This window comes from Engraulis encrasicolus, chromosome 18, assembly GCF_034702125.1.
Source record: "Engraulis encrasicolus isolate BLACKSEA-1 chromosome 18, IST_EnEncr_1.0, whole genome shotgun sequence".
Classification (NCBI taxonomy): domain Eukaryota; kingdom Metazoa; phylum Chordata; class Actinopteri; order Clupeiformes; family Engraulidae; genus Engraulis; species Engraulis encrasicolus.
This window is the reverse complement of record NC_085874.1, coordinates 53,507,303-53,532,936: the sequence shown is the minus strand read 5'-3', so window position 1 is coordinate 53,532,936 and position 25,634 is coordinate 53,507,303. Positions and strand designations below refer to the sequence as shown.

At 40.3% G+C, this 25,634-nt stretch overlaps 1 protein-coding gene across 1 annotated transcript in view; it reads left to right on the top strand.

The window, feature by feature from the left end:
- The window catches only part of LOC134468311 (protein NLRC3-like), a 130,493-nt gene that overhangs the window by 72,125 nt on the left and 32,734 nt on the right, over positions 1-25,634 (top strand). The window contains exons 3-4 of the mRNA XM_063222252.1: positions 2,594-2,668; positions 24,936-25,634. The exon at positions 24,936-25,634 is cut by the window's right edge and continues 1,095 nt beyond it. Coding sequence (XP_063078322.1) covers positions 2,594-2,668; positions 24,936-25,634 — 774 coding nt within the window. The remainder of the gene's footprint in view (positions 1-2,593; positions 2,669-24,935) is intronic.

The window sequence follows — 25,634 nt, the reverse complement described above, 5'->3', positions numbered from 1 at the left end:
CAAGATTATTTTGGGAGTAAATATGCATACCTAATTTGCATATTATGATGTCATACGGTGGCGGCCATTTTGAATTTTTAATAATTTTTGTAAAATATTGATCATTTTCAATAGATTATTGAATTTATTTAGCGAGATTTGACATTCCATTACTATCACATAGTGCACATACACTATGGTCAAGGAAATAAGTAGTTTTAGGCAGAATATATATAGTATATATTGTAATATTGCAATAATATAGGCCTAATGCGATAATATTGAAATATATAATGCAACAATTACTACTTTTGCCTGGAGGGCCGAACATGTTTGTATCTGTAACCTGTACCTTTTTAGCTTGTGAAACTTTCACAGAAAGGGTCAGCACACACATATTCAATTCATATTTATGCCTATTTTTACATCTGTATAGCCTACTATGGCCTTTGGAGCAGGCGCTGTATAGGCAGTAAAATGGTTGATCATGGCACAGTCTAGCTCAATGACTTCTACAGTTTGTCACTTACATTTCACAAAACTAATGGGCAAACTGTCAACATAATGGGTATGAAATCACAAGTATCATGTCCATAGTATTGTGTCCAACGTAATTAGGCTACGTTATAGCCTGACACCTGAAGCCGATCAGGAACACAATCCCCGCCCCCTCGCGTGGAGAGCGCAGCGCCCTTCCACCCTCTCCCCCGTTTGAAGGAAATATATCGCCACCTCTTTCGTCTTTATTTGCTGTTTTACTGATTTGTATAACTCTTACAAAGACAGTCAAAACACTGTGACCAGTCTGATTGTCAACAACGAGTCTAAAACATTCATGTTTTAGGGTTGCCTATGCGTCTTCTCTTCACCGTGCGTTCTATTACCAAAACCTCTCCATACGGGGATATGGCCACGTTCGCCGCTGCCATCCACCCAGTAGAAGTCAGAAAGAGGGACAGAATGAGTGCGTGTGTGCTGCTTGGTGAACAGTGTTTGTCTGATCCCAGGATTATTGTGTTTGCGTCCGGATAGGTGGCTACTCGCATAACCGGGGGCTGAATGGAGGGAGCCCAAGCTAACATTACCAGACCCACTTCTCTCACCCCTAATTCCTCCACCAATACCTGTATGGACACTACGACTGCATTCGCCACTACCACCGACTCACTTGAGATCGGATAAAGTCACCGAATGAGTTTCAATGTGTGTGTGTGCTTAGAGAACATCATTGCTTCGCATGTCGGCATCTTCGGAAGTTTCGCCACGGTAAACAAAGAGTGCTCGTCCGATCATTATCCTCCTCGTGAGATAAAAACTGTCCTTCGGAGTCAGAATAGGCAAATAACATGCTCAGAACTTCATCACGATTCAACTTCTCACTAGCCATGATGAAATAGCTCGCTGATAGTTCACTGATAACAACACAAACCCAACTCGTACGCCTCGAGTCAAAGACGCAAAGTGGCTACTTCCGCATTTTGTGGTCGCGTCACAGGTCGCGTCTTTTACTGCTTCACAAAGACTCTGTGAACTACAAAATGACGCAATCGTAGTCTTGTTTGAAAGGGTAGCATGTCTGCCAACTACTGGTAGGGAGGATGAACACTATTAAGACCGCTGGTTTGATCTACATGCGCTTTTGTTCATGATGACGTACCGTCGCAATTCTGCGCCTTTGGCGCTTAAAGGGTTAAAGGAACATCAAACCTGTCAAAGGGCAAAAGATGGAAATTAGCCTCATAGCTATAGTCTTGTGTATTTAGCATTTTTGTTTAAATGCTGGTAATATATGCTGTCCCTTTTTAAATAAATAAACTTGTAAACTTGTAAACTTGTAGTTGGGAGAAGAGATTTAAAATCCCGTGCACAAACTCTGCTGTGTACTCCTCCTCTTGACCCTCGCTTTCGGTGCAGAGGTGGACCTTAGATATGCAGAGGTGGACCTTAGATATGCAGAGGTGGACCTTAGATATGCCGGGGGGATGTCAAAGACTGGTATCTCTAGTCCATCTCGATGTTGTAGGTCAAGGCCCAGATGCAGCAGCTCCACTCTCCCGTAGGTGATCATGCTAATCAGAAGAAGCCAGATGAAAGTCATTGCCAATAAAAGTCCAAAACAAGTCATGTTTCTGGCGATCTTCGAGAAAACAATAGCCTGATAGTATAAACAAACACACTATAACATAAAAACTCTAAATTAGTTAACTAACAAACCTAAACAACTCCCGCACGTGTGTCAGCCGCAGCACAGCGCTACCATGGTAACAGTTCTATCTATGTCAAGCGGATATTAAATGTTTGTCAGTACTTGGATACCGACTTGTGACACTGTGCTGTGTAATCTGATGTATACATTCATATATGTGAGTGTCAAAAAAATGCTGCCCTGGAAATAAGTCTGTGAGACTGTTCTCTAACATGTGGAATCACCGGTGAACATACCTGTATGTGATTTTATTTCTCTAGTCTCAACTACTGCACTAACATCACAATCATTCTCATACATAGCTCAAGAAGCACTCTGACATAATCGACATTGATATTACAAAGTAATAACAGTGTGACATTGTGACTTCACTTCATGTGTGATTTCTGTCCTCATCCCTCATATCAGTGTCCAGCTGTGTGTGCATGAAGAGTCCATGGATGAACCAGAGATCCGAGGGATGGATCCTCCTCCTGAGGAGAGGTGAGATCACATGACTTTATTTACTATCATGTATGGAAAAAATATCTGTGTGTGTGTGTGTGTGTGTGTGTGTGTGTGTGTGTGTGTGTGTGTGTGTGTGTGTGTGTGTGTGTGTGTGTGTGTGTGTGTGTGTGTGTGTGTGTGTGTATTTGTTTCACAACCGCAGTGTTTTCCAAAGTGTTTCAGAACAAAATAAAAGTGATTCATAATAAAATGTATACAACATGAAATGTAGGAAATGGAAAAAAATGCAGTGAGCAGCAATTCTGTGGGAAGCCAGACTGATTTCAGCTGATACAAAGGCAACATTGAGTCAAATAATCACTAATTACAACCAAGCTATGCATACGAGAATCCCTGATTACACAAGACATCAAATCTCGAGGCAAATGGGCTAGAGCAGCAGAAAAACATATTTGATGCCACTCCTGACAGCTAAGAACAAGAAAATGAGGTAACAATTTGGACAAATGTTGCCCGCTTTGATGAGTATAGATATCAACTGCAACACTCAGATGGAATGGTCAGAATTTGGTGTCAACAACATGAAAACATGGGGCAACCCTGCCTTACATCAACGTTTCAGGCTGGGGATATAATGGCATAAGGATATTTTCTTAGCACAATTTGGGCCAATTAGTACCAGTTTATCTTTCTTGGAATGCCACAGCCTACACAGCAAATTCCAGAGAGTTAGAATCAACTACAAGAGTGTTAATATTAACACTATGAAAGTGTTTATATTGTCCCAATCTGTGGAGTGTTAGTAGAACACTCCCAAAAGTGTTAATACTCAGAGAGTTGCAGTAACTCCAGGCAGAGTTAGTTATTAATAGAGATGTACAGGATCCAAGATCCGGTTCCGGATCCGGCAGGATAATAGGGTTTTTCAGACTATCCGGATCCGGCAGGATCTTAAGCAGTGGATCCGGTATCCGGCAGTTACCTAAAATCAGGATCTGGTGCATCTCTACTTTTTAAGTAGCCTAGGCTTTTCAGTCAGTCTTTCACAACCCCAATCGCTGCATGGAGTGAAAGTCCTTTGGAAGCGGTCGTTGAAGGCAGTGTGGCAGTAAGCCAATGAGTCTTAAAAATAGTTTGCGCCAATGTAATAAAAAGGGCCCATGTGTGCGAGTTGGCTATGTATTTCAACCCTTTCGTAGGATCCGGTATCCGGTTCCGGATCCGGCAGGATCTTAAGCACTGGATCCGGTATCCGGCAGGATCCTAAAAATCAGGATCCGGTGCATCTCTAGTTATTAACCCTTTAATGCATAAGCCATTGGACTCACACTAACGCATAACATGGGTCTAAATAGACCCGCATTCATTTCCAATGTATTTCTGAGCATTAATCATGTATTCTCTCACACAACTTCTAAAACCAATACATTTTATCCCATAATTCTTCTAAAAGTAAATACATAGGTGGTCCTTAATTCAAAAAAGTATTTTTTAAAATGTTCTTATATTTTTATTTTACAAATAAACATGAATTTGGAATTAAATCACTAATTTATAGACGTGGATCGAAAATGGCCCGCATTCATTTCTAATGGAAGTCTAAATCTTTCACTATAATAACTTCCACAGTTAATGTATTTTAATAGCTAATGGATTAAAAGTTGTGATTTAGGCTGTTTTTAATGCACAAAATGGGTGTTATTTTTTGTATCTTATATAAATAAACACACAAATAATTTCCCCCATTATTGCAGACATAGCCTAAGTCTGAAGTGTTTCACGTTAGGAACTAAAATATATTTAAAAGGATTCCAGTCAGGAACAAATAAACTGTTTTTGACCACTGTTGACCACTGCTGACCTATTGGATTTAAGCATTCCAGGTCATGCATATTTGTATAATAAGAGACGGTGTGATCGGAGGAGCCTATATCAGGGCATAATTAATGTGCATAAGGCAACTTTGCTTTCCTATGGGAAAATATGCCACAAAAGACATCTAACAAACTCCAAAAATACTGTGTCTTCCAGAGGGGTGTGGCTGTCTTGAAATATTGGTCACATCTGTCTAAAGCACTGTTACAAAGCCATCAGTGTCACATGACATGAGCTCACATTTGTCACTGCCAGATATAGAAGAATTGAAGATGAAACTACCACAAAACTATTACCTGCAGTGCTGTTATATTCCAGAACTGAAACCTACATTGAGTGTCCACAAGAACATTGTATTCAGCACTCAGAGACATGGCCAAGGTAAAACAGGCTGAAACCTGAAGACCACTCAACAAGAATTTTAAGTCAAGACTGGGTCAAGAAATGTCTTTAGACAGCTTTTTCAATGGTTTTATGAACTAGTGAAGGTGACTGTTAATGGACCAGGTAGATGAGTCTATGGCTAGATCAGCAATGTGTACACTTACATGAGTTCCTGAGTTCCAGTCAAATGCCAGCAAAGTACAGCATAAATACCATGGTCTTCAAAAGATGCAAATGTCTTCCTCTCAATTATCCAGCCATGGGCTCATCCACCCTGTCTGTCAAGAGTCACTTTCCCAAGTCCATAATAGGCCTAACTTTGAAAACTCTGTCCCCAGGTATTTTTGACCCAGTCTTGACTAAATTAACTTGTCTAGTGTCATCCCTTCTTACCTTGGCCATATCTCTGAGTGCTCAATGCCCTGTTCTTCTGGACACTTGGTGTAGGTTTCTGTTGTGTAATATTATAGGACTGCAGGGTAATACTTTTTTGTAGCTCCACCTTAAATTCTTCTCAATTTTTGGCAGTGACATTTCTTACGAGACTGATGACTTTGTAATGATGCATTTCATAATTCTGTGGTAAAGTGACCAACGTCTTGCCAATTTCACGACAGCCACATCCCTCTAGGGCAGTGTTTCTCAACAGGGGTGCCGGGCACCCTGGGGTGCCGTGGGCCACCCTCAGGGATGCCGCGGAAACGTGGCTGATAGATAAATTATGTAACATGATACATATTTGTCTAAATTGATAAGTTAATGCTAGTCAGTGGAATCTTTCGTCTGCCATTTACGGACAATTAAGTAAATATAGGTCGCCCCAGTCAGCTGCAACTTCGAACGTAGGTCGTGTGACGTCTCCAAATGTGTTACTTTTCTAAGCTTTTGTGGTATCGGATGCGATGCCATGTTACGGCTTGTTGGTTTGGGGTGCCTTGACATTTTTCATGAATTGAAAGAGTGCCTCACCTAAAAAGAGGTTGGGAACCACTGCTCTAGAAGACTTCAAAATTGTTAATCGACTTTTCAGAGTTTGTTAGATCTATTTTGTGGCCCATTTTCCAAGAAGACAACAAAGTTGCCTAATAATTATGCACACCTGATATAAGGTGTTGGGCACCTTCGACCACAGCCCCATATTTTTATACAAATATGCATGGCCTGGAATGCTTAAATCCGATAGGTTTTCAAGTTCATATAGATTCCTGTTGGAAAATAAGCATAAAAAAGACAATATGGTCAAAAAACATGTTTGCCTAATAATTCTGCACACAGTGTATATAAAAAATGAATGCAGATCATTTTTGACCCATGTGTGTAAATATCATATAATTGTATAAAAAGATGTCTATTTCAAAGAATAACCATAAAGTATTTGAATTAAGTATTAATGTTGGGAGTTAATACTCCATAAATGACAAAAAGTTGATTTTTTAGTAAAAGAATCAAAATCCTTTCTCAATATGGCTAAGAGATATTAAGCTTGTGTTGAAATTACATAGGAAATGAATGCGGGTCTATTTAGACCCATGTGTCTAAATATCATATAGTTATATAAAATGACTTCTATATCAAAGAATAACCATCAAGAATTTAAAATAAGTATTGATGTTGGGAGTTAATACTCCATAAATGATAAAAAGTTGGACTTTTAGTAAAAGAATCAAAATCCTTTTTCAATATGGCTAAGAGACATTAAGCTTGTGATGAAATTACATAGGAAATGAATGCGGGTCTATTTAGACCCATGTTATGCGTTAAAGGGGTAGTAACCAAAAAAGTGTTTTCACGCAAAAAGTTATGATGCATAAAAATAAATTAAGTCATCTAAGGGACAAAAACAAGTCAATTGAGGAATTCATGGAGTGCCGAGTAAGAAAATTGTATTCTTACAAAGATATAGAAATTTTAAACTCAGCCGGGTCTATTTAGACCCATGTTATGCGTTAAAGGGTTAATACTCAGAGAGTTGCAGTAACTCCAAGCAGAGTGAGTTATTAACTCCCTGGTAACACCAAATAGTGTTACATTGCCATTAGACGCTGTATAGAGTTACAATCAGACAACTGATTGGACTGATTATATTCAGGCGAGTCCAATTGCAATCAGACAACTTTGAACTGATTATACTCAGGTGAGTCCTCCAATTATACAGTTACAATAACACAAGTTATTGGACTGATTATACTAACTGGAGACCAATAAACATCAACCTAATTAGATACGTGAAATAAATGCCTAATTGACAGATTTGTCTAGTGCTGGCAGGTGGACCAGTCTAGTATCATCAATGAAGGGTATGCAAACGCATTCCTCATAAATTATTTAAAAAATGGCCTGAAAATAACCTTACGGAAAATGTAGGCCACAGCTAGCTGGCAAGCAAGCTAACAAACAAGCAAGCCATATAGCCACCCTTACAACATGACCAGCCAGCCAGCCTTACAGACAGCCGGCCATTCAGCTAGCTAGCTAGCAACCAGTGATAAGGTACAATGCAACATTCCCGGTTTAAATACATGTTCAAGTGAACCATGTGACCAGCGTGATGAAGCATTTGGCAGGTGCAGGCAGTAATTGAATAATTGCATGACAGCCCTTAGCAGTCAGGTGAGGTCAGGAATTTATTGACAGATTGATTTGGATGGGGTAGAATGACAGTTTCAAATAGACTGGCTACTTCTAAGAGACTGAATCAAGGGATTACTGTCCAAGGTAGACTGTTTTCAAATTATGCTAGCCTATAGGTATATTTTACACATTAAATGAGGCTAAACTGTTCATAGGCTGTTACCGAAGAAATAAATAAGTTAACCCTCCTGTTATCCTATGTAATGTCTATTTGACCCCATTCAATTTTTAACATTTGAGAAATACATGAAGTACATAATTATTTTGCTTTATCTTTGATTACTTTTCCTAAATATATGGGGTCAATGTGAAAAAACTGACATTTCCACAAAAATGTTTTCACTAAGTGCTGTACACGTTTTGGTTACATCTGTTCCTTGGGGTCAATTTGACCCCAAATTATTTTAAGTGTATTAAACATAAATGGAACATTCATATTTTGCTAATACATGTTCCAATCTGGAGATAGTGTAAAATATATGAACTTAAGTTATTTAGAAGAGAACATGTTGCTTTATGTAGGGTTCTGGTAACTAACAATATGTATGATGTGGGTTAGGGTTAGTAATGTAATGTCATGTAATGTAATGTATGATGTGGACGAGAGACAAAACTAATTCAAGGCAACTTGCAGTTGTTTGTGACAGAGTGCTCTGTCTAGCTCCTCCGTACAGCACCTTGTTAATTATCTCTGGTCACTGGAACAGGGGTGCACACCTGTATTTAGCTGACTAGCGACTACCATCCTTTTAACAAGCGCCAGTACATGTGAGAAGCACACACAGTCACAAACAATAACATTCATACACAACGGTAAACACAGACGCGGCATCAAACATAAGTATTTACAAACATTTTTGCGCAATACACGCGACTTCAAACAAACATCCATTCACGCGAACACAAACACTGAAACTTTTTCCCCGACTTCGGCTACACTCAAGCGATAACGATAAACAAACACTCACCGATTAGCGCAGGTTAAATCCTGTTTGCTATGTTCCCCTTTCTTTGTGTTTTGTTAAGTTCTCCATTTTTTGCCCAGTAGCTTTAACCCTATCCAGACTGGGGGGGGGCTAAAAGTGCCCGCACCAACTTTGATGTCATATAATTCCTTAACGACTTAAGCTATGACTACGAAACTTTGTGACTTTTCCTAACATTTAGTTGGCTACAGTTAGGTACCGAAAGATTAGGTTTATCATTTTTTCTGTTGCCATGGCAATGGTTTTCTGACAGGTATGTCTGACCAAAAATCACTTAACCATATCTATGACGTCATACATTTTCATATTTTTTTGTTATTTCCATTAGCATCAGACAACTTTGTGAGCATTTAAGTGGTTTGAAGCATAAAATCATTAAAATTTAAGTGCATTACCTAAATTTGTTGGAAAATCCATTATGGCGAGATTTTGGACATAATAACATAATGATGTCATAATGACGTCATAATAATAGATAATTACACAAAAATTATGTCATTCATAGATGTTCATATTTAGATCACCTCCCCCAAGTTTCGTAGTCATACTGTATTCCGCTCATGAGTTATGAGGTCCAGGTCCAGGAATGCCAAAAAAGCCCAGTCTGAATAGGGTTAACTCCAGCAGTATTTGTTTGGGGAAGGTTTGTATGGTGTGCGTGCCGCCATGATAGGCAAACTCGAGCAGTGGGGTTGAGGGCTTGTTCAAGCGCCTCAGCTCGGCGCAATGCAGCGTGGGTACGGGGCAAACTATTTTCTACGGGGTTTTTGATGAAATGTTGAAATATTGTGCTTTACATGGGAAACTGTGCAATGATTATGATGCATATGAAGTGTATTATTTTGCAACTAATTACTGAATGTAAAAGTAATGTGTAAAAGTGCCTATTAGTGATTATTGAGTTTAAATGTGAAGATAGTATGACCTGTGGGAGGGGTTGAGCATTTAAAATACTGGGCTGTGATCATTTCTATAGTAGAGAGAGAGTGAGCAGAAGCATCAAAGCACCAGCTCAGGTAAACTGTTGTACTTCAGATTGTGGCTGTAAGTTGAATTTACCTTTTTGGAACTGGACTATTTTGGAAATTCATATTTTGCTTCTTTTTGATGGACTTGAATAATTATTTTGGACTCTCAAATTAGTTTATTTTCTTTATTGAATTTTTATTTTTATTGGCCAACTTTATTAGCAAGCCACAATTTCACATTTTTGTCACTTTTTGGATTTTGAGTGCACTTCAACAATAAACACCCTGCACTTAAGTGCTGCTGTGGCGGAGCCAGTCTGTGTTTTTCTAAAGGAACCCAACATGAGCCGTGGTACTTTGTGACATTGTTGCACATTTTCGCCTGGTCATGGATTAGTTTTGTTGGTGTGTGGGCTGTGTGTAGGGGTGCTAGGACTTATCTAAAGGGTTTTTTTATGTCCCCAACAGAAATATCTGAGGCATAAACCAGTGCAAAAGTTTTTGCTTCTACTGATTTCGTAGACATTTAACCCTTGTGTTGTGTTCATAAGCTGCATACACCTGTGGTGTTCGGGTCATTTTTGACCCGTGATAACAAAACTCAGCCATAAAATACCTAAAAACACTAGTTCTCATCAAATACTGTTTTCCACCTCATAGCTAACTAGGTATGTATTCATATCCATGTAAATACTACTTTATTTATTGATCTTTTTGACTTTACATGTCTTTTATCTTATTATTATGCAAATCGTTTGTTGATGACCAAAACTATCAAAACCTGCATAAATTCACTATTAAAACGTCCTAAAGTGATACAATTAGTGATTATGTTGTCCATGTATTACAGCTGACATGAGAGTACAACAACCCCCAAATTTCTTTTATTAGTTTTTCTATAATATTGAAAAATATCATCAATAGTGACATTTGTGGTGTTCGGGTCCAAACCAACCCAAAGAGATTTATAGCAGGATAAAGACCAAATGTCAACTAAATTAGTTTTTCAGTACATAAAATCAATGTTTAAATATGTTGACTTTGTGTTTTTCAATATTTATATGATTTTAGTGTGGTAAATATACAAAATAACAATTCTGTCAGAGTCACAGCTATTTCGCCAATCTAATGCGAAGAAATAGGAAATGAACACCTCAATGAACATGAAAAAGTCACATTATTCATCTGAATCCACTATGCTATGAACATGGACCATTATCTCATTGCCACATCAACTTTATGGAAAGTATAAGACCAGTTCTACATGTTTGGGTGCCATTATGAATTGTTGATACGTTTTTTGAACAAAATAATGTGCAAAACATTATTTTGCAAACAAATGTGCAAAAAATCTCATTCTATAATGCAGAAATGGATTCCCTGACCATGAAAACATATGAGTAGACACCAGAAATACATCTGTACTCCTTTCACAACAGGAGATATGACGTATTGTAGTGTATGGGACTGTCCGGCGGCCATATTGGATTTGTAATATGAAAAAGCTTGTAATTTTTTTTTAGGCAAGAAATATATTTTCCTCACCATGAATCACCAAACTGAAGAAAAAGGTCAACCAACAGCTTTTCAGAAATGCATTCAACAACCAAAAAGCTATACCCGGGTCAATTTTGACCCGAACACCACAGATGTAACTTTTTTTTTTGGACCTTTAAAATTTACTAAAATGAAAAAACATATTTTTTTTGTGTTGAAATGATTGTGACTGAGGATTAGATGAACCCTCATTCCAGGAAAATAAAGGAAAGTGTGTTTTTTTCACACTAAAACTTGAAAACGGGTCAAAAATGACCCGAACACAACAGAAGGGTTAAGTGGCTTGGGTTAAAATGACCCCAAGGATCACGGATATAACCTAAATCAATCACATGGACTCTGATGAAGATGGCTTGCCATCGAAACGTTAGTCCCTAACATGTTGTGCACTTGAATTAAAAAGAAAAAGCATCCCATCTGAGCTGCTCCGGTGTCTTCTCTTCATGCAAGATTACCTGCCTCCCTTCCGTTGATGCACCAGATGTAAAAACAGAAGCGCGTGGAACCCCTTTTTTCTGTGGTTTTTTTTTTTTTTTTTTTTTTTCTAAATCAATCACCTTTCGGCGAAATTCGCCTTTTTGAAATCAAAATGGGTAATTTCTGTGAATCATGTAGATCCGAGGAAAACATTTTACAGGGTGGGGTCGAGCGAGGAGAAAAGTGTAGCGCCAACTTACTGTATCATTGTGTAGTGCTCTACCGCAGAAAACTTCATACAGTTTCAGGAGAGATTCAACAACTGACAATCACGTTTGACCAATCACAGCATTTGTTACTGTCGGCACAGCCAATAACGTGAACGAGCTCAATCTAAGTTCCGCCCTTCATACTTCTCTTTGAAAGCGCAATTTAAAACAGGTGCGTCTTTGGTCTGCGGGGCTGGCGTGGTTGTATCAAATATCTTTCTTTATAGTTCTAGAACATCTCTGATTATAAGAAAATGTCCAAACGATCTGTCACAGACAGTCTACGCGTTTCCCAGAGAGGTAGCTATTTGAGATCATGATTCTTGTTATGAGAACATCAAGACGCAAGCATTTGGATGAGAAGTGAGTGGATGTAGTTAGCCACAGTGGTTAAGCTGTTTTTAATAATTTAAATATATATAATTTGAAACCGCATTTGCCCTTCCCACTTGAAAAAGTATTTATTCTCAAAAGAGCTCCGTTACTGAAAGCTTGGGTAGGCCTAGGGCACGTTTTCCTGACGGCTAATTTAACGGGTCTGTGCGCTACGAAATGGCGAAAGTATCTAGTAGGCGCTACGGGGAAGAAGCGCATATAGGCTACGCGAGGCATCCAACATCATGCTTCGAATCATATGCTGTGTTATAGCATGCACGAGAGAGAGGGAGAGGGAGAAAGAGCGAAGCCTAACTTAAATTTGTTTAAACTTCAATCGTTTGACACGAGACAAATTGTTATAGGAATCATGCCACGTTTTTTGTAATCCCTTGGTAGCCTACATCTAAATGATATACAGTAGGCCTATTAAAAATCTACCGATTTATATTTAGTGGAACACAGTCAGTTTTTTTCACGGTCAAAGTTGGAGCTTTCCTATTATTTTTTTTCATCGGGAAACAGCTAGGTGAATGGACTTAAGTTTCAGTAGTTTATCCAAACTATGACAAAGATTTTTTGTATTACAAGTTGTCTAAAATATGATGATTAACTGTTCAGACGAGATCACAACCAGGCAAGCGTTGATGGGACATTGGATAGTGTTGAGAGGAGGGGGTGCTTAGTTGCCATTGGGGGGCATTAGTCTATTTTATTTCTAAGGGGGCATTGGCAGGGTTTTGATGAGGTTTTGATGAGTATCTATCTATCTATCTATCTATCTATCTATCTATCTATCTATCTATCTATCTATCTATCTATCTATCTATCTATCTATCTATCTATCTATCTATCTATCTCTCTCTCTCTCTATCTATCTACCTGCCCCCCCCCCCATCAGACATGACAGCATGACAATCATGAAGTAACGAAGATGGTTGGCAGTTCTTCTTATGTTTACTGTCCCTGGGTCGCTACAGTATGCTCAAAATTCATCATTTAAAGACGGATCTAGCTATTTTTTTCTCCCATGAGAGACCATGCCCCCAGACCCCCCTAGTATGATTCTTATACAACACTATCCCCCAAAAATGCCACTGCACACCACACATGCGCGCGCACCGCTGCAGCAAACGCGCCGCTCCGTGCCACAGCGCCACGCCGCACCTTTCTCACCTTTTTCACCCCTGACCCATTTTCATGCCTGTAAATCTGAGGATAACAGGAGGGTTAAAGTGAATTACAGCAAACTGTGCAAACTGTTGCGATTTGTAGTCCTTAACTGTTGTACAGTTTATTCACTTCCCAGTTTCACTGCTGAATACAATTGGAAATCTACAATGTGGAGGCACCTGGAGCCAAGCCAATGTAAAAAAAGAAATTCTGAATTTTGAAGAGGTTTACTCTGTCAATTTGCCTCTCAATCGAAAAGTCTGATAGCAAAGCCTCAAAGTCCAATAAGAGAAAAAAAATATTCTGGTAGAGAATTTAGCGCAGGATGCAGAGGGTTGAACTCTATGTTAATTAGGGGTGGGTATTGGCAAGGGGTTCGCGATAGAGGCAGTCGGTTGGTATGCAAATGAATCTAAAATGAACAGGCGGAGCATTCGGAGGGTCACACGCAGCCTCAAAATGAATGGCAGTGAATGAGAAGCCAGCGCACTGGAGGGTAAACTCAGATTTTTTAGGCTTTTAATCATCGTGAACACTTTCATTCAAAGTCTACTGCCTGCGTGGTGAATCCAGGGAAACGACTATAAAGTGGCAGAACCATATATATGTCCGAACGACCACGAGCAGTTATAGAATCCACAGTCCCCCCACCAAAACGCAGCCTGACAGCTTAGTGTTGGTGGGGGGAACTGCGGATTCTATAACTGTTTGTGGTCGTTCGGACATAGATATGGTTCTGCCACTTCATAGTCGCTTCCCTGGATTCACAGGGTTACGCTTTACAGGCAGCTGCGTCTCCCCCTAGTCCCTCCCACTCCCCCTCGCCCTTCTCATCTCTCCTACGCCAGCAAGCCCAGTGCTGCGCGACTTTCCCAAATTCCAATCAGTTCTTGGCGTGGCTTTTTAAACTGTCAATACATTTCACGTTGTAGGCTACTAATGTACAGCAGGCTGTGCAACAGTCTGTTATTTATCGGTGTAGCAATTTTAAGATGCCCAGTCTAGCAGCGTTTTTGCATACATATAACCTGAATCACAATATGCAAAAACTCGCCAGAAAACGTTTGTCGAATTGGGAACTTTACAAACTTATTTGTCATCATAACAGAGATGATGACCCATGCGTGGTCTATGCTTTGCAATGCATTTCAGCCTAGTCTTTCCTAGCGCTCATTTTTGGCAGACCGATATAGACAAACAAACAAAAAAAGTGAAATAATACAAATTCGGTTTTAGTGATCAACCGCTTATAGCGTTCAAATTGGCTCGGACAAACATGATCACTATAAGCGGATTACACTGTATTTAAAAAAAAAGTCATCTGGGAGATAACTTCCATTTATAAATTGAAGTAAATAAGTTTTAGTGAGCATTGAATGCAACTGGATAAGCAGACAGTCTAACCCTGAAAACGCCAATAGTGTACACAATTATCACATCTGAATTTACCCACATGGCAGTTTTCCCTTTCTAACATCTCCATGTGATCTTATTTTCAACAACAGCTGTCTACCAGTCTGCTGTGCGTGTCATTAATAAACCATTTTGCCCATTAGGAACTAACCGGAGCTAACGCTATACGCTATAATGTCAGGATACTACAGACGAACTTGGCAACTTGTGTACAAATTCAGAGCACTTAACAATCGTTTGGAGACAGCTCAAAAACGTATTTATCAAAATGTTTAATGCCTTGTGAATTTAAGGGGAAGTGTTTTAGTGGAACAGCTAGCTCTAGCCCAAACACAGCAAATGACCAAAACAATGGCCGTGTGACCAGGCGAAATACTTCAAACAAGATGCGTCTCCTAGCAAGCAACTACAGCGCCATCTAGTGGACTGGAGATGGTATTTATTGTGGTGGATGCTCATGGACCTTTTCAAACAACGTGTATACTTTATCATTATTATTATTATTATTAATTAAGAATCAATTTTTGACGTCATGAATCGATGCAGTCTATCGTGAAAACAAGAATCGCGATGCATCGTCATGACGATGAATTTGCACATTACTAATTAATGTTAATGCTCATTGATGGCTACTAATCAAAGCATGTTGACATCAAACTCTGTTACAATATATCAGAGGTTTGACAAGTTATACCTGGAACAAGTGGAATCACAAGAGATCTATTGGACCGAGGGTGAGCTCAAAAAGCCTAACATGACAAGAGCACCTACTTTTTTTCAGTATACACACAATGTCACAATGTGGAGAAAAACGGAACAGAGTTCTTTGTCTGTTGGTTCACAATTTGGTTCACTTACAGAGGATTGAGTTTGGTTCACTTATAGGGGACTAAAACAAAATGGCTGCTCATATTGCCAAATCATTTGAAATTTGGGGAGGCGTGGTTTTCATAACTCTCTAGGGAGTTAATCATTAACTCTCTAGCTCTCTTAGCTCAACAACTCTGATTCAGAGGAGTCAAATAACACTGTGTAATGTTACTGCAACTCTTGATGTTCAGATTTTGGCTGAACACCTTGAATCTAACTCTGACAAATTTCCTGTGTACCCAAGTATTGTTGCAGGCAGTTCAGGCATTTCAGGCAGTTCTGAAGGCAAAAGGGGGTCTGTAACACCCACCAATGTAATAACTTCCCACCAACATAATAACCCTGCCAACGTAATAAAAAAGTGTGCATTTCAAAGGTAATAGCCCGGCCAACGTAATAACTTCCTGCCAACGTAATAATTCTTGCCTCCTGCCAGCGTAATACACAGCTTCCTGCCAACGTAATAAGTATTACATTGGCAGGAAATTATTATGTTGGTGGGAAGTATGACACCCACCAACGTAATAACTTCCCACCAATGTAATAACCCAGCCAGTGTAATAAAAAAATGTGTTTCAGACATAATAGCCTGGCGAACATAATAATTTCCTGCCAACATAATAATTCTTGCCTCCTGCCAACATAATAGACAGCTTTCTGCCAACTTAATTACGTTGGCAGGAAATTACGTTGGTGGGAAGTGTAACACCAACCAATGTAATAACTTCCTTCCTAACCCTGACAAAGTAATGAAAAGTAATGAAAATAGCCCTAGTATACACACAGGTCTGAACAATAATATAAAGAAATAGTGATGGCGACAAAGTCTACATGCAAGTGCAACCTTAATGCAGTTAAACTTAAAGGGTTTGTTTAGTTTTTTGAGTGATTCTACGATTCGCCTATGCTTTTGGCAAAAAGCAAAATATCAATTATCAGTATTTTTTTCAACTAAATGACCTAGATGTTTACATAGTGTAAATATTTAAGTTTTTAAACAAACAAATTGCCAAGCTTAATCTTCAATCATTTGATAAATACTCTAATGAAAGCGAACATTTGCTTGATTATTTTGTCAACAGTGTTATGGACAAATACCATGTCATTTCAAACATATATAAAAATTCTACAGTGTTGAAACAACATACGTTTGAAAGTGCTTATGTCCCTTAACAATAATGTTGTCATTAATCTGTGCAACTGATATAGAAAATGTGATTGTTGAGCTTCATAAGTACGATTTTATGATTCACTGTGATACAGACTGACACATTGGGCTGCTTAGGATGGCCGTGTGCGGGTACAAATGGCATTTATCAGAAAAACCCGCCCACTTTTTGCCATAGAAATCAATAGAATTGGGTGGGATTTTGTGATTCTAGGCAGGTTTTGAACATTTTTTGGGCTGGAAATCATCAGCCTCATCTGGCAACCCTGACTGTCAAAGCTAATTTCAGAGAAAATGGAATATTTTACATGAACGTTCACTAGCTGGTGGCCAGGAGTGGCACTGCAGCCATGTTCTCACAGCCAAGTAAAGAATGAATGGGTCCCAATGGGGCTGTATGCTTCTTATAATTGTATCTGCCAGTGTAATTTTTTCCCTGGAAATAATTAAGTTGCGTTCGATAGATAAGAGTAAGTGAAAGCATTTGCAGACATGTTTGCATCTCGTCAAGTGTTAGATTCGTGAAAATGACCCCTATTTAAACTATAGCAATGACATAACACGTGACAGTCGATTTTACGGTACTTCGCCATTTGTTTTTATAGTTTTAAGTCTGACTTCAGATGTCGATGTGTTTGAAGTTATGTTATGATTGTTGTGGACATCTGTTATTTATTGCATTTAGGGTGGTGGAAAATCGGTAAGTGTTAATGGGGTAGGAAATGACAAGCGCTCATCCTTCAGAATTTCTCATAGCTTAGAGATTCTCTGCTAATTGTAACACCATTGACGTTAACACGGCTTGACATTTCAGCCATTTTTATGGTGTTGTGCTAACTGAGGACCTCAGAAGTTCCACCACAACACTTCAATCAATTCATGCATTTGTATGCTTTATCTGTGTTTTTCTACATGTGATTTCTAATTCAGATTCTTATAAATATGTTGATAACACAATTGACAGGCAATTTTCCCGCTATGAGAACATGAAAAAGAATGGATTAAATTAACCCTATTCAGACTGGGCTTTTTTGGCATTCCTGGGCCTGGGGGGGGGGCTCTTTTGACCCCCCCCTCATAACTCATGAACGGAATACAGTATGACTACGAAACTTGGGGGAGATGATCTACGAATGGACATCTATGAATGACATAATTTTTGTGTAATTATCTGGTATTATGACGTCATTATGACATCATCTTATTATGCCCAAAATCTCGCCATAATGTATTTTCCATCAAATGTAGGTAATGCACTTGAATTTTAATGATTTTATGCTTCAAACCACTTAAATGCTCACAAAGTAGTCTGATGCTATTGAAAATAACAAAAAAATATGAAAATATATGGCGTCATAGATACGGTAAAGTGATTTTTGGTCAGATATACCTGTCAGAAAACCGTTGCCATGGCAACGGCAAAAATGATAAACCTAATCTTTCGGTACTTAACTGTAGCCAACTAAATGTTAGGAAAAGTCACAAAGTTTCGTAGTCATAGCTTAAGTCGTTAAGGAATTATATGACATTAAAGTTGGTGCGGGCACTTTTAGCCCCCCCCCCAGTCTGGATAGGGTTATGGAAGGATGGAGCTCAAAACTTACCAAAAAGTCTACCCATATCCTGTCAAAGAGGTTATGACATCACATGATGTTATTCGTATGGCCTATGACCAAACCATTACTGATTTATGGAGGGGGTTTCAGACCGTGACACGGTTAACACTGTTTTCTTGGACACACAAAATGGAAAATTTCATGTATAATGGAAAGGACAGTGGTCTTTCTGACAGTTTTTGTCATATTGTGATGATTACTGTGAATCAACATTTACAATCGTCTTGGGCAAAACAAGTTTCTTTACATGCTAATATGAAGACTGAATCTGACATTTGGAAAACAGGACGGCATGAAAACGCCCAAAACCACTATTAAATGTTCATTTTTGCTGAGGGAAATAATGCCATGTCTACACTTTCTGTATTATATGAAAGATAAATGTGTGCTAATGTCCAAAACATCATTGGATGCAGTTAATATTTAGTGGAATTGGCAAATAAAATCCATGAACTTAAAAGCGCAGCCGATTCGTAGAATCACTCGTGTATAAATTCCTTACTAAATTTTACCCATTTCTTTCAATGGCAAGAAAAGTACCCTATATGTCATGTTCCCCCTTTGTTTTCCCCTGGCATATGGGTGCCGGTTAAGAGGACGTCCCACACTAACATTAGTGGACATACTCAAGAAGGACGCCGGAGCCCTGAGTAGCAGCGAACTGAAAAGGTGTATGGAGAATCGGGATGACTGGAAGCAATGATGGAAGACTCGTCTGAGGACAACCTAGAGAGGCTGCGCAACCTGGCTGCGCACAACTCAACCTCTGATTAGACTAGAAGCATTTCCAGAAAAAGGCCCTTTATAAGGGTGTTAGAAGCATTTTTTAGTAAAAGTTGGGAACCTAGTTTTCTAAGACAATTAGAGTACCCTGAATTCAGCTAGCCTGGTTCCCAAGCTGAATTTTGAGTTTTTGACCATGAAATGGGCAAAAAACAAAATGGCCGCCGAAATTCTTGATTTTGGGCAGAATACGTTAGAAAGTATCACTTCTCCATGGAAATAAATGTGCAATGCTCACATATTTGCATTTAAGATGTTAAGATTCCTACACTTACACAAAGGCAAAATGTCATGGCAAAAAGATAAAAATTACTACAATTATGCCTTTTTATAATGTGATATCCTCGTAAACTGGCTTTCAATAGCAATAGCCTCCGTAAAGCACATTATCATACACAATTGTCATTCAATAAGATTTGGAAAGAAAAAGAGAGAGAAAGAAGATAGTTTTATCTAAAAAACTAAATATTGGAACATGAATATGTCCCCGGTTCTTTGAAGGAGATGAGTGAGTCATCTCTATGGGAGCACACTCTCAGCTGTACGATTAGCTGAAGACCTTTGCAATCACGCCAAAGGTCCAATCAACTGCGTCGTGGGCGGGATGTCCTCTTTCTCAAAACCGAAAATAAGCCACTTTGATGCCAAACCTCTCTTCGGCTGTCGGCAACAAGGGTGTCTTGAGAGATGGCTCACTCATCTCCTTCAGAGAACCGGGGACATATTCATGTCCTAATGTTCTCTTTCAGTCGAATCGTTCGCATATCTATGGGAGAGTTACAATCACTCCCGATTGCTGGTCCAAACTAGGCAGAACTCCAAGAGCCTCCTGTAAGGATAGCGTTCCTATCACCCTACAGACAATCAGTGGTCGTGCCCAGAACCCTATGTTCCTGTGGCAATGTGGTCAAATCTATCCGGTAGAACCGGACAAAGGTGGCGGGGTTGGCCCAACCAGCCACTCTGCACGCGTCTGAAACTGCTGCACCCTTGAAGAGAGGACAAGATGTAGAGACCGCACTGGTAAAGTGAGCCCTAATCTGAGCCGGGGGTTGGCGACCCTTGGACTCATATGCCAGGGCAATGGTTTGAACCAACCATTTGGAGACCTCTATTTTAAAACTGTGAGCCCTGTAGAGGGCTTGATGAAGCACACAAATAGCTGTCCTGTTCATGTACATGCGTAAAGCGTGCACAGGGCACAAGTTGTGTTGTCCCCTCTCTTCCACAGATCTGAAAGGTGGTGTGCAAAAGCAGTTTGGAGAGACCCCTCTTGGAGGGGCTCGAAAGGGGCCCCACACATAGCCTCCAGTACTAGAGAAATATCCCAGGTGACGTAGCACGGGGCGTCAGTATCTAGTGGATCGGCACTCAGAGTGTTGGAACTGAATCCTACATGGCACAATGAAATCGCTGCAAAGTAGACTTAAATGGTAAAGCATTGTCTCCCCCCAATAAGTCTTGTAGAAAGGACAACACCATCGGTACTGAACACTGAGAAGTTGTCTTGTCGCGTTGGTCACAGTAGCGTTCGAAGACAGACCACTTCAGGTTATACAGTGTCCCAGTAGATTGGGCTCTGGCCCCTTGACCTGTCCTGATAACGTTATCCAGAAAACCGGTTAGGTTCAAATGTTCCCTTGCCAGACTCATAGGGGCAGGTGGCCCCTGGGCTGGGGGATGTCCTCCTGGTCCGGTGCCAGGCTCGAACCTGCAGGAGAGAGGAAAGTAGCAGGAGGGGCCGAAGCCCCTACGCTCTCAGCTGAGGCCGCTGAGCCCCATGGGTTAAGGTTGGACAAACCCTGAGAAATCTCGCCTCCTTGCAGGAGGGGAAAAAGGGAGGCGTCAGACGAAGGCGCTCGTGGTGTACAGGACTTTTGGAGTCTACAAGCGCGCCATGAATGGTGACGGGGTGCGCTTTTGTGCCAAGCGCAATGGCCTGCGGTGATGGCCAAGGGGCTCCGAGGCAGCTGCTCGAGCTGGGGAAGCCACATCAGCCACTAGGGTGGTAGTCAGTCCCTGCTGTATGAGATTCTCTGTGGTGGCAGAGAGTTGGGATGAAAAGTCGTCCACCTTAGGCGGGAGATCGAAGCACTTTGCCAGGGTGGAGTCAGAGTCTGACTCCACTGAAATGCGTTGCCAGTAGTCGACCGTAGTCAAGAGAACAAAGAGACAGAGCAGGCTAGAACTAGTCAAGCTCTCGTAACTCGTGTCGTTCAGGGTACTCGTGACCTCAGTCAGGAGACGTGAGTCCAAGGAACTGGGTACGCACAAATGTGTGTAAAGAACTTTTACTCCGTATTGTTTCTAATCTGCGGTGAGTAGGTTCCGTCATTGTGAAGTTTCTTGCTGCCATGGAGGACACTGTACATTCCATATGTTTGATCTGCAATGTGTGATCTCAGGTTAAAAGAGAGTGTCCACCTACACAAAGCTGAGGCTGTCTCGGTGATCGCAATGATGCTCTTTTATTGCCTGTGACATTTACCCACTTCATAGCCTGATCAGAATCTGGCTAAACTTGTATGTTCCTGTCCAAAATGTGAAGATATGACAATGCATTTGTATTCAAAGTATCAAAATGTGTGCAAAACGTGTGCAGTAGCGCATAGTAGGACTATTGGCAAATACAACACAGCAGTCTGTTGTTCCTTTGATGACAGTGACTGATTGAACACTGACCAAGAAGTCTTCGTGTCTAAGTTTTGACAGTGCAAGAAGAAAGCTAGGTCCGTTGCCTTTGCTTGTTTAGCATACTTGTTTAGCATGCTCCTCTCCAGATTTTCCAAAGCATGATTCAGCAATGGATGCTGAAAAAGTTGGTTTGAATGTCCTAGGAGTAATCCTGAGAGGATGTAGTTCCATCAGGGCATTTGGCACATTTAATGTAGGGCCTATGTCTAGTGGACACCTCATATCTTTAACAGAATCATCAATTGGTTGGCCTCTCTACCATGCTGCCATTTGTGTTGCATGGGAAGTATTCTTCCCATCAAGTGTTTCATCCAGGATGTCAATGTTATCACATGTGTAGTGGATGAATTTATCTGCCGCAATGTTTGTTGGAATAATGGCACCACTCTCTTGGTTCAGTGTTTTTACAGTGCTCTCAGCTAAGGAGTATCTGGACTTGGAGGACCTGGTTGTAACTCAGACAATGACCTGCCAGGTGGAATTGTCGTATTAGGTCTTTTACCCAATAGCTTGATGAAGAGTACAAGCAAGACCGACATGTTTCGCAGTCCATTTTTTGCCATCACTGACACAATAAACAAGGACTTAAGCCTCATTCAGAACTGTACTTTGAGCAAGTTTTTCCTTGCTACCAATTCCTTCATCTTCAAGAGATGTATGGCCACTAACAATCAGGCTGAGTAGCATGTATAGACTATCTCAAATGTATGCAATAGTATCTTATAAAATATGTAAAATATGACTGAACATTTTTCAAAATGACACAAAATAACTTATGTTATATGTAATATCATGGTGTCATCTAGCGATTTCTGGACAGTTTTCAGAGAGCTAATAGCAACTTTAAGTGACTGCACATATATTACACAGTATTTCTAAAATACTTATATCAATTTTCTTAACCATATAAACACACATAGGCTACAAATATCCTATTAGAAAAGCTAAATATTTGAAACGTTTAGGCTAACTCCTACAATATTAGCATTATTAGCATTCTAGAAGCTATTTTATACTTTTTAAAATCCTCTATAGTAGATACATTCATCAAGAAACATTATTGGGACACAAAATGTTAGAAAAGAGCATTTATTTCCAAGTACAGCAATACCATTTTGTTTTTCAAATGTAACTGTCAAAACCTCAAAATCCAGCTTGGGAACCAGTCTAGTTGAATTCAGCACACTTAAATTATGTTAAGTACATAGGTTCCCATCTTTTACTAAAAAATGCTTCTAACATTCACAAATATGAAAAATGTGTCTAGACTAGATTGTAGGAAACCACTTTCGGACAAAAAAATTTGCTCACGTGGTTGGTTGCCAGTGTCTTGCCCCTCCTCATAACACTGAGTTTATAAACAACAACAAAAGCATGTTTACTGCAGGACAATCAAAAAGTAAAGTAATTGAAGCTCCCTTAATGTTCTGTAGAAGTATGATACAAGTGTGATACAAGGAATGGAGCACTTTCATAGTAAGCTGTTTGGGTGCCTGAGAACCTTCAAGAATCAGGAAATTATTACACTGGCCGGACTATTACGTCTGAAATGCCCTTTTTTATTATGTTGGCAGGGTTATTACATTGGTGGGAAGTTATTACATTGGTTGGTGTTACACTTCCCACCAACGTAATAATTTCCTGCCAACTAAATTAAGTTGGCAGAAAGCTGCATATTATGTTGTCAGGAGGCAAGAATTATTATGTAGGCAGGAAATGATTATGCTCGCCAGGCTATTTTTATTACATTGGCAGGGTTATTACAGTGGTGGGAAGTTATTACGTTGGTGGGTGTCACACTTCCCACCAACGTAATAATTTTCTGCCAACGTAATACTTATTACGTTGGCAGGAAGCTGTGTATTACGTTGGCAGGAGGCAAGAATTATTACATTGGCAGGAAATTACGTTGGTGGGTGTTCCAGGGTCCAACCCAGCACTAGAGTGGTTTTCCTAATGAAGCGGCCGGTGAGTGTATATTGTAATATTCAGGGCTCTAAATTATCTTTTTCCACCACCAGCCAATTTGGCTGCTAGATATATTTTTAAAAAGGGTAGCGGCTCCTTTAGAGAGGGAGGAGCTGCACAGCAGCGCAGCAGGTACAGCAAAGTCAGAGCCAGGCTACTAGATTTCTAAAGCTACTAGTTCTAGAACCTAAAGCACTGGCCCACATCGATTTGGCCTAAACCTGACAGTTGTTCTCTGCGGAGTTACAACTCCAAATGAATTCAGTTTTTTTTTTTAAAAAGTCAAGCGCGACGACCGCGAGGTTGGCTATATCAAGCGCAACAACCGAGAGGTGTATTACCATCTGACGTTGCAAATGCGCGACCATAACACAAACATTCAGCAAGACTGTCTGCTTCACCTCAAACAATAACGTCTCTCTAGTCTACCACTTATGAAAAAGTACTAAAACAACACCTACCACGGCAGAGAGATTAATGTTTACAGCATGCAAACACTGTTCATATTTAGTAGGTCTGCTCTGCTGAGCAACAGGTGGAGAGGCGAAGTGACTGGAGGGCAGTCTGAAAGCGTCTGTCAATCGAACGCTATGGTGAAGCGCATCCCCAAACCCCAAATCCATATTTTGAGAATAGATTAACGTGCGATATTTTCTTTGTCGCGCGATAAGAGTCTCACATTATCGCAGCACGTTAACGCCGATAACGGCCCAGCACTATTCAATTTATATTCATACCTACTTTTACATCTGTATAGGCTACTGCATTTAATGTAGCATATTATGGCCTTCGGAGCAAGCGCAGTGCAGTGGCAGTACAATGGTCGATCATGGCACAGTCTAGTTGAATGTTACAGAGTGTCAACTCACTCAATCCATGCCTGCAGTTCACCCAGAGAGCGCTGTCGAGAGAGCGCAGCCCATTCATCCGAATGGAGTCTGCACTCATCCGTTGGCGCCCCTTGACGGCAGTACCACCCAGAAAAATAGTGAGTTGACACCGTAACTGTTAAACTGTCTCTGGTGCAGGCTGTGTCCGGCTGTAGCGCAACCTGTTAGAAGGGCATTGTTTACCAAATGGAAGTGGCTACCAAAGTTCTCTATATGGTGAGTTATATGTAACATGATGTAATATGTAACTTCTGTTGTTGATCTAGATTGACACCAGAGGAAGCAGAGCTCAGGTCCTTTCTGAAGGAAAAGTGTCAACATCTGGTTGAAGGAGTACCACATCAGGGAGACGACACACTCCTCCAGGACATCTACACAGATCTCTACATCACAGAGGGGGCGAGTCGGGAGGTCAATGAAGAACATGAGGTCAGAGAGATAGACAGAGCATCCTGTAGAGAAGGAACACATGGCAGACTAATCAAGTGCAGTGACATCTTTAAACCCTTACATCCACAAAGGGGTCTTTTGAAACACAAACCCATCAGAGTAGTACTGACGAAGGGAGTGGCAGGCATTGGAAAAACCGTGTCCGTGCAGAAGTTCATTCTGGACTGGACTGAAGGAGAGACCAATCAGGACATTCACTTCATTTTTCCTCTTCCTTTTCGAGAGCTGAACCTGATGAAGAATACAAAACTCAGTCTGGTGGAGCTTGTTCAATGCTTTTTCACACAAATGAAAGATCTGAAAGTGCTCTCCAGCTCTGAGAGCAAAACTCTGTTCATATTTGATGGCCTGGATGAGTGCAGACTCCCTCTTGATTTCTGCTCCAGCCCAAGGTGCTGTGAAGTGACAGAGCCAGCCTCAGTAAATGTACTTCTGACCAGCCTCATCAATGGGAACTTACTTCCCTCTGCTCTCGTCTGGATCACCACCCGACCAGCAGCAGCTGGTCAGATCCC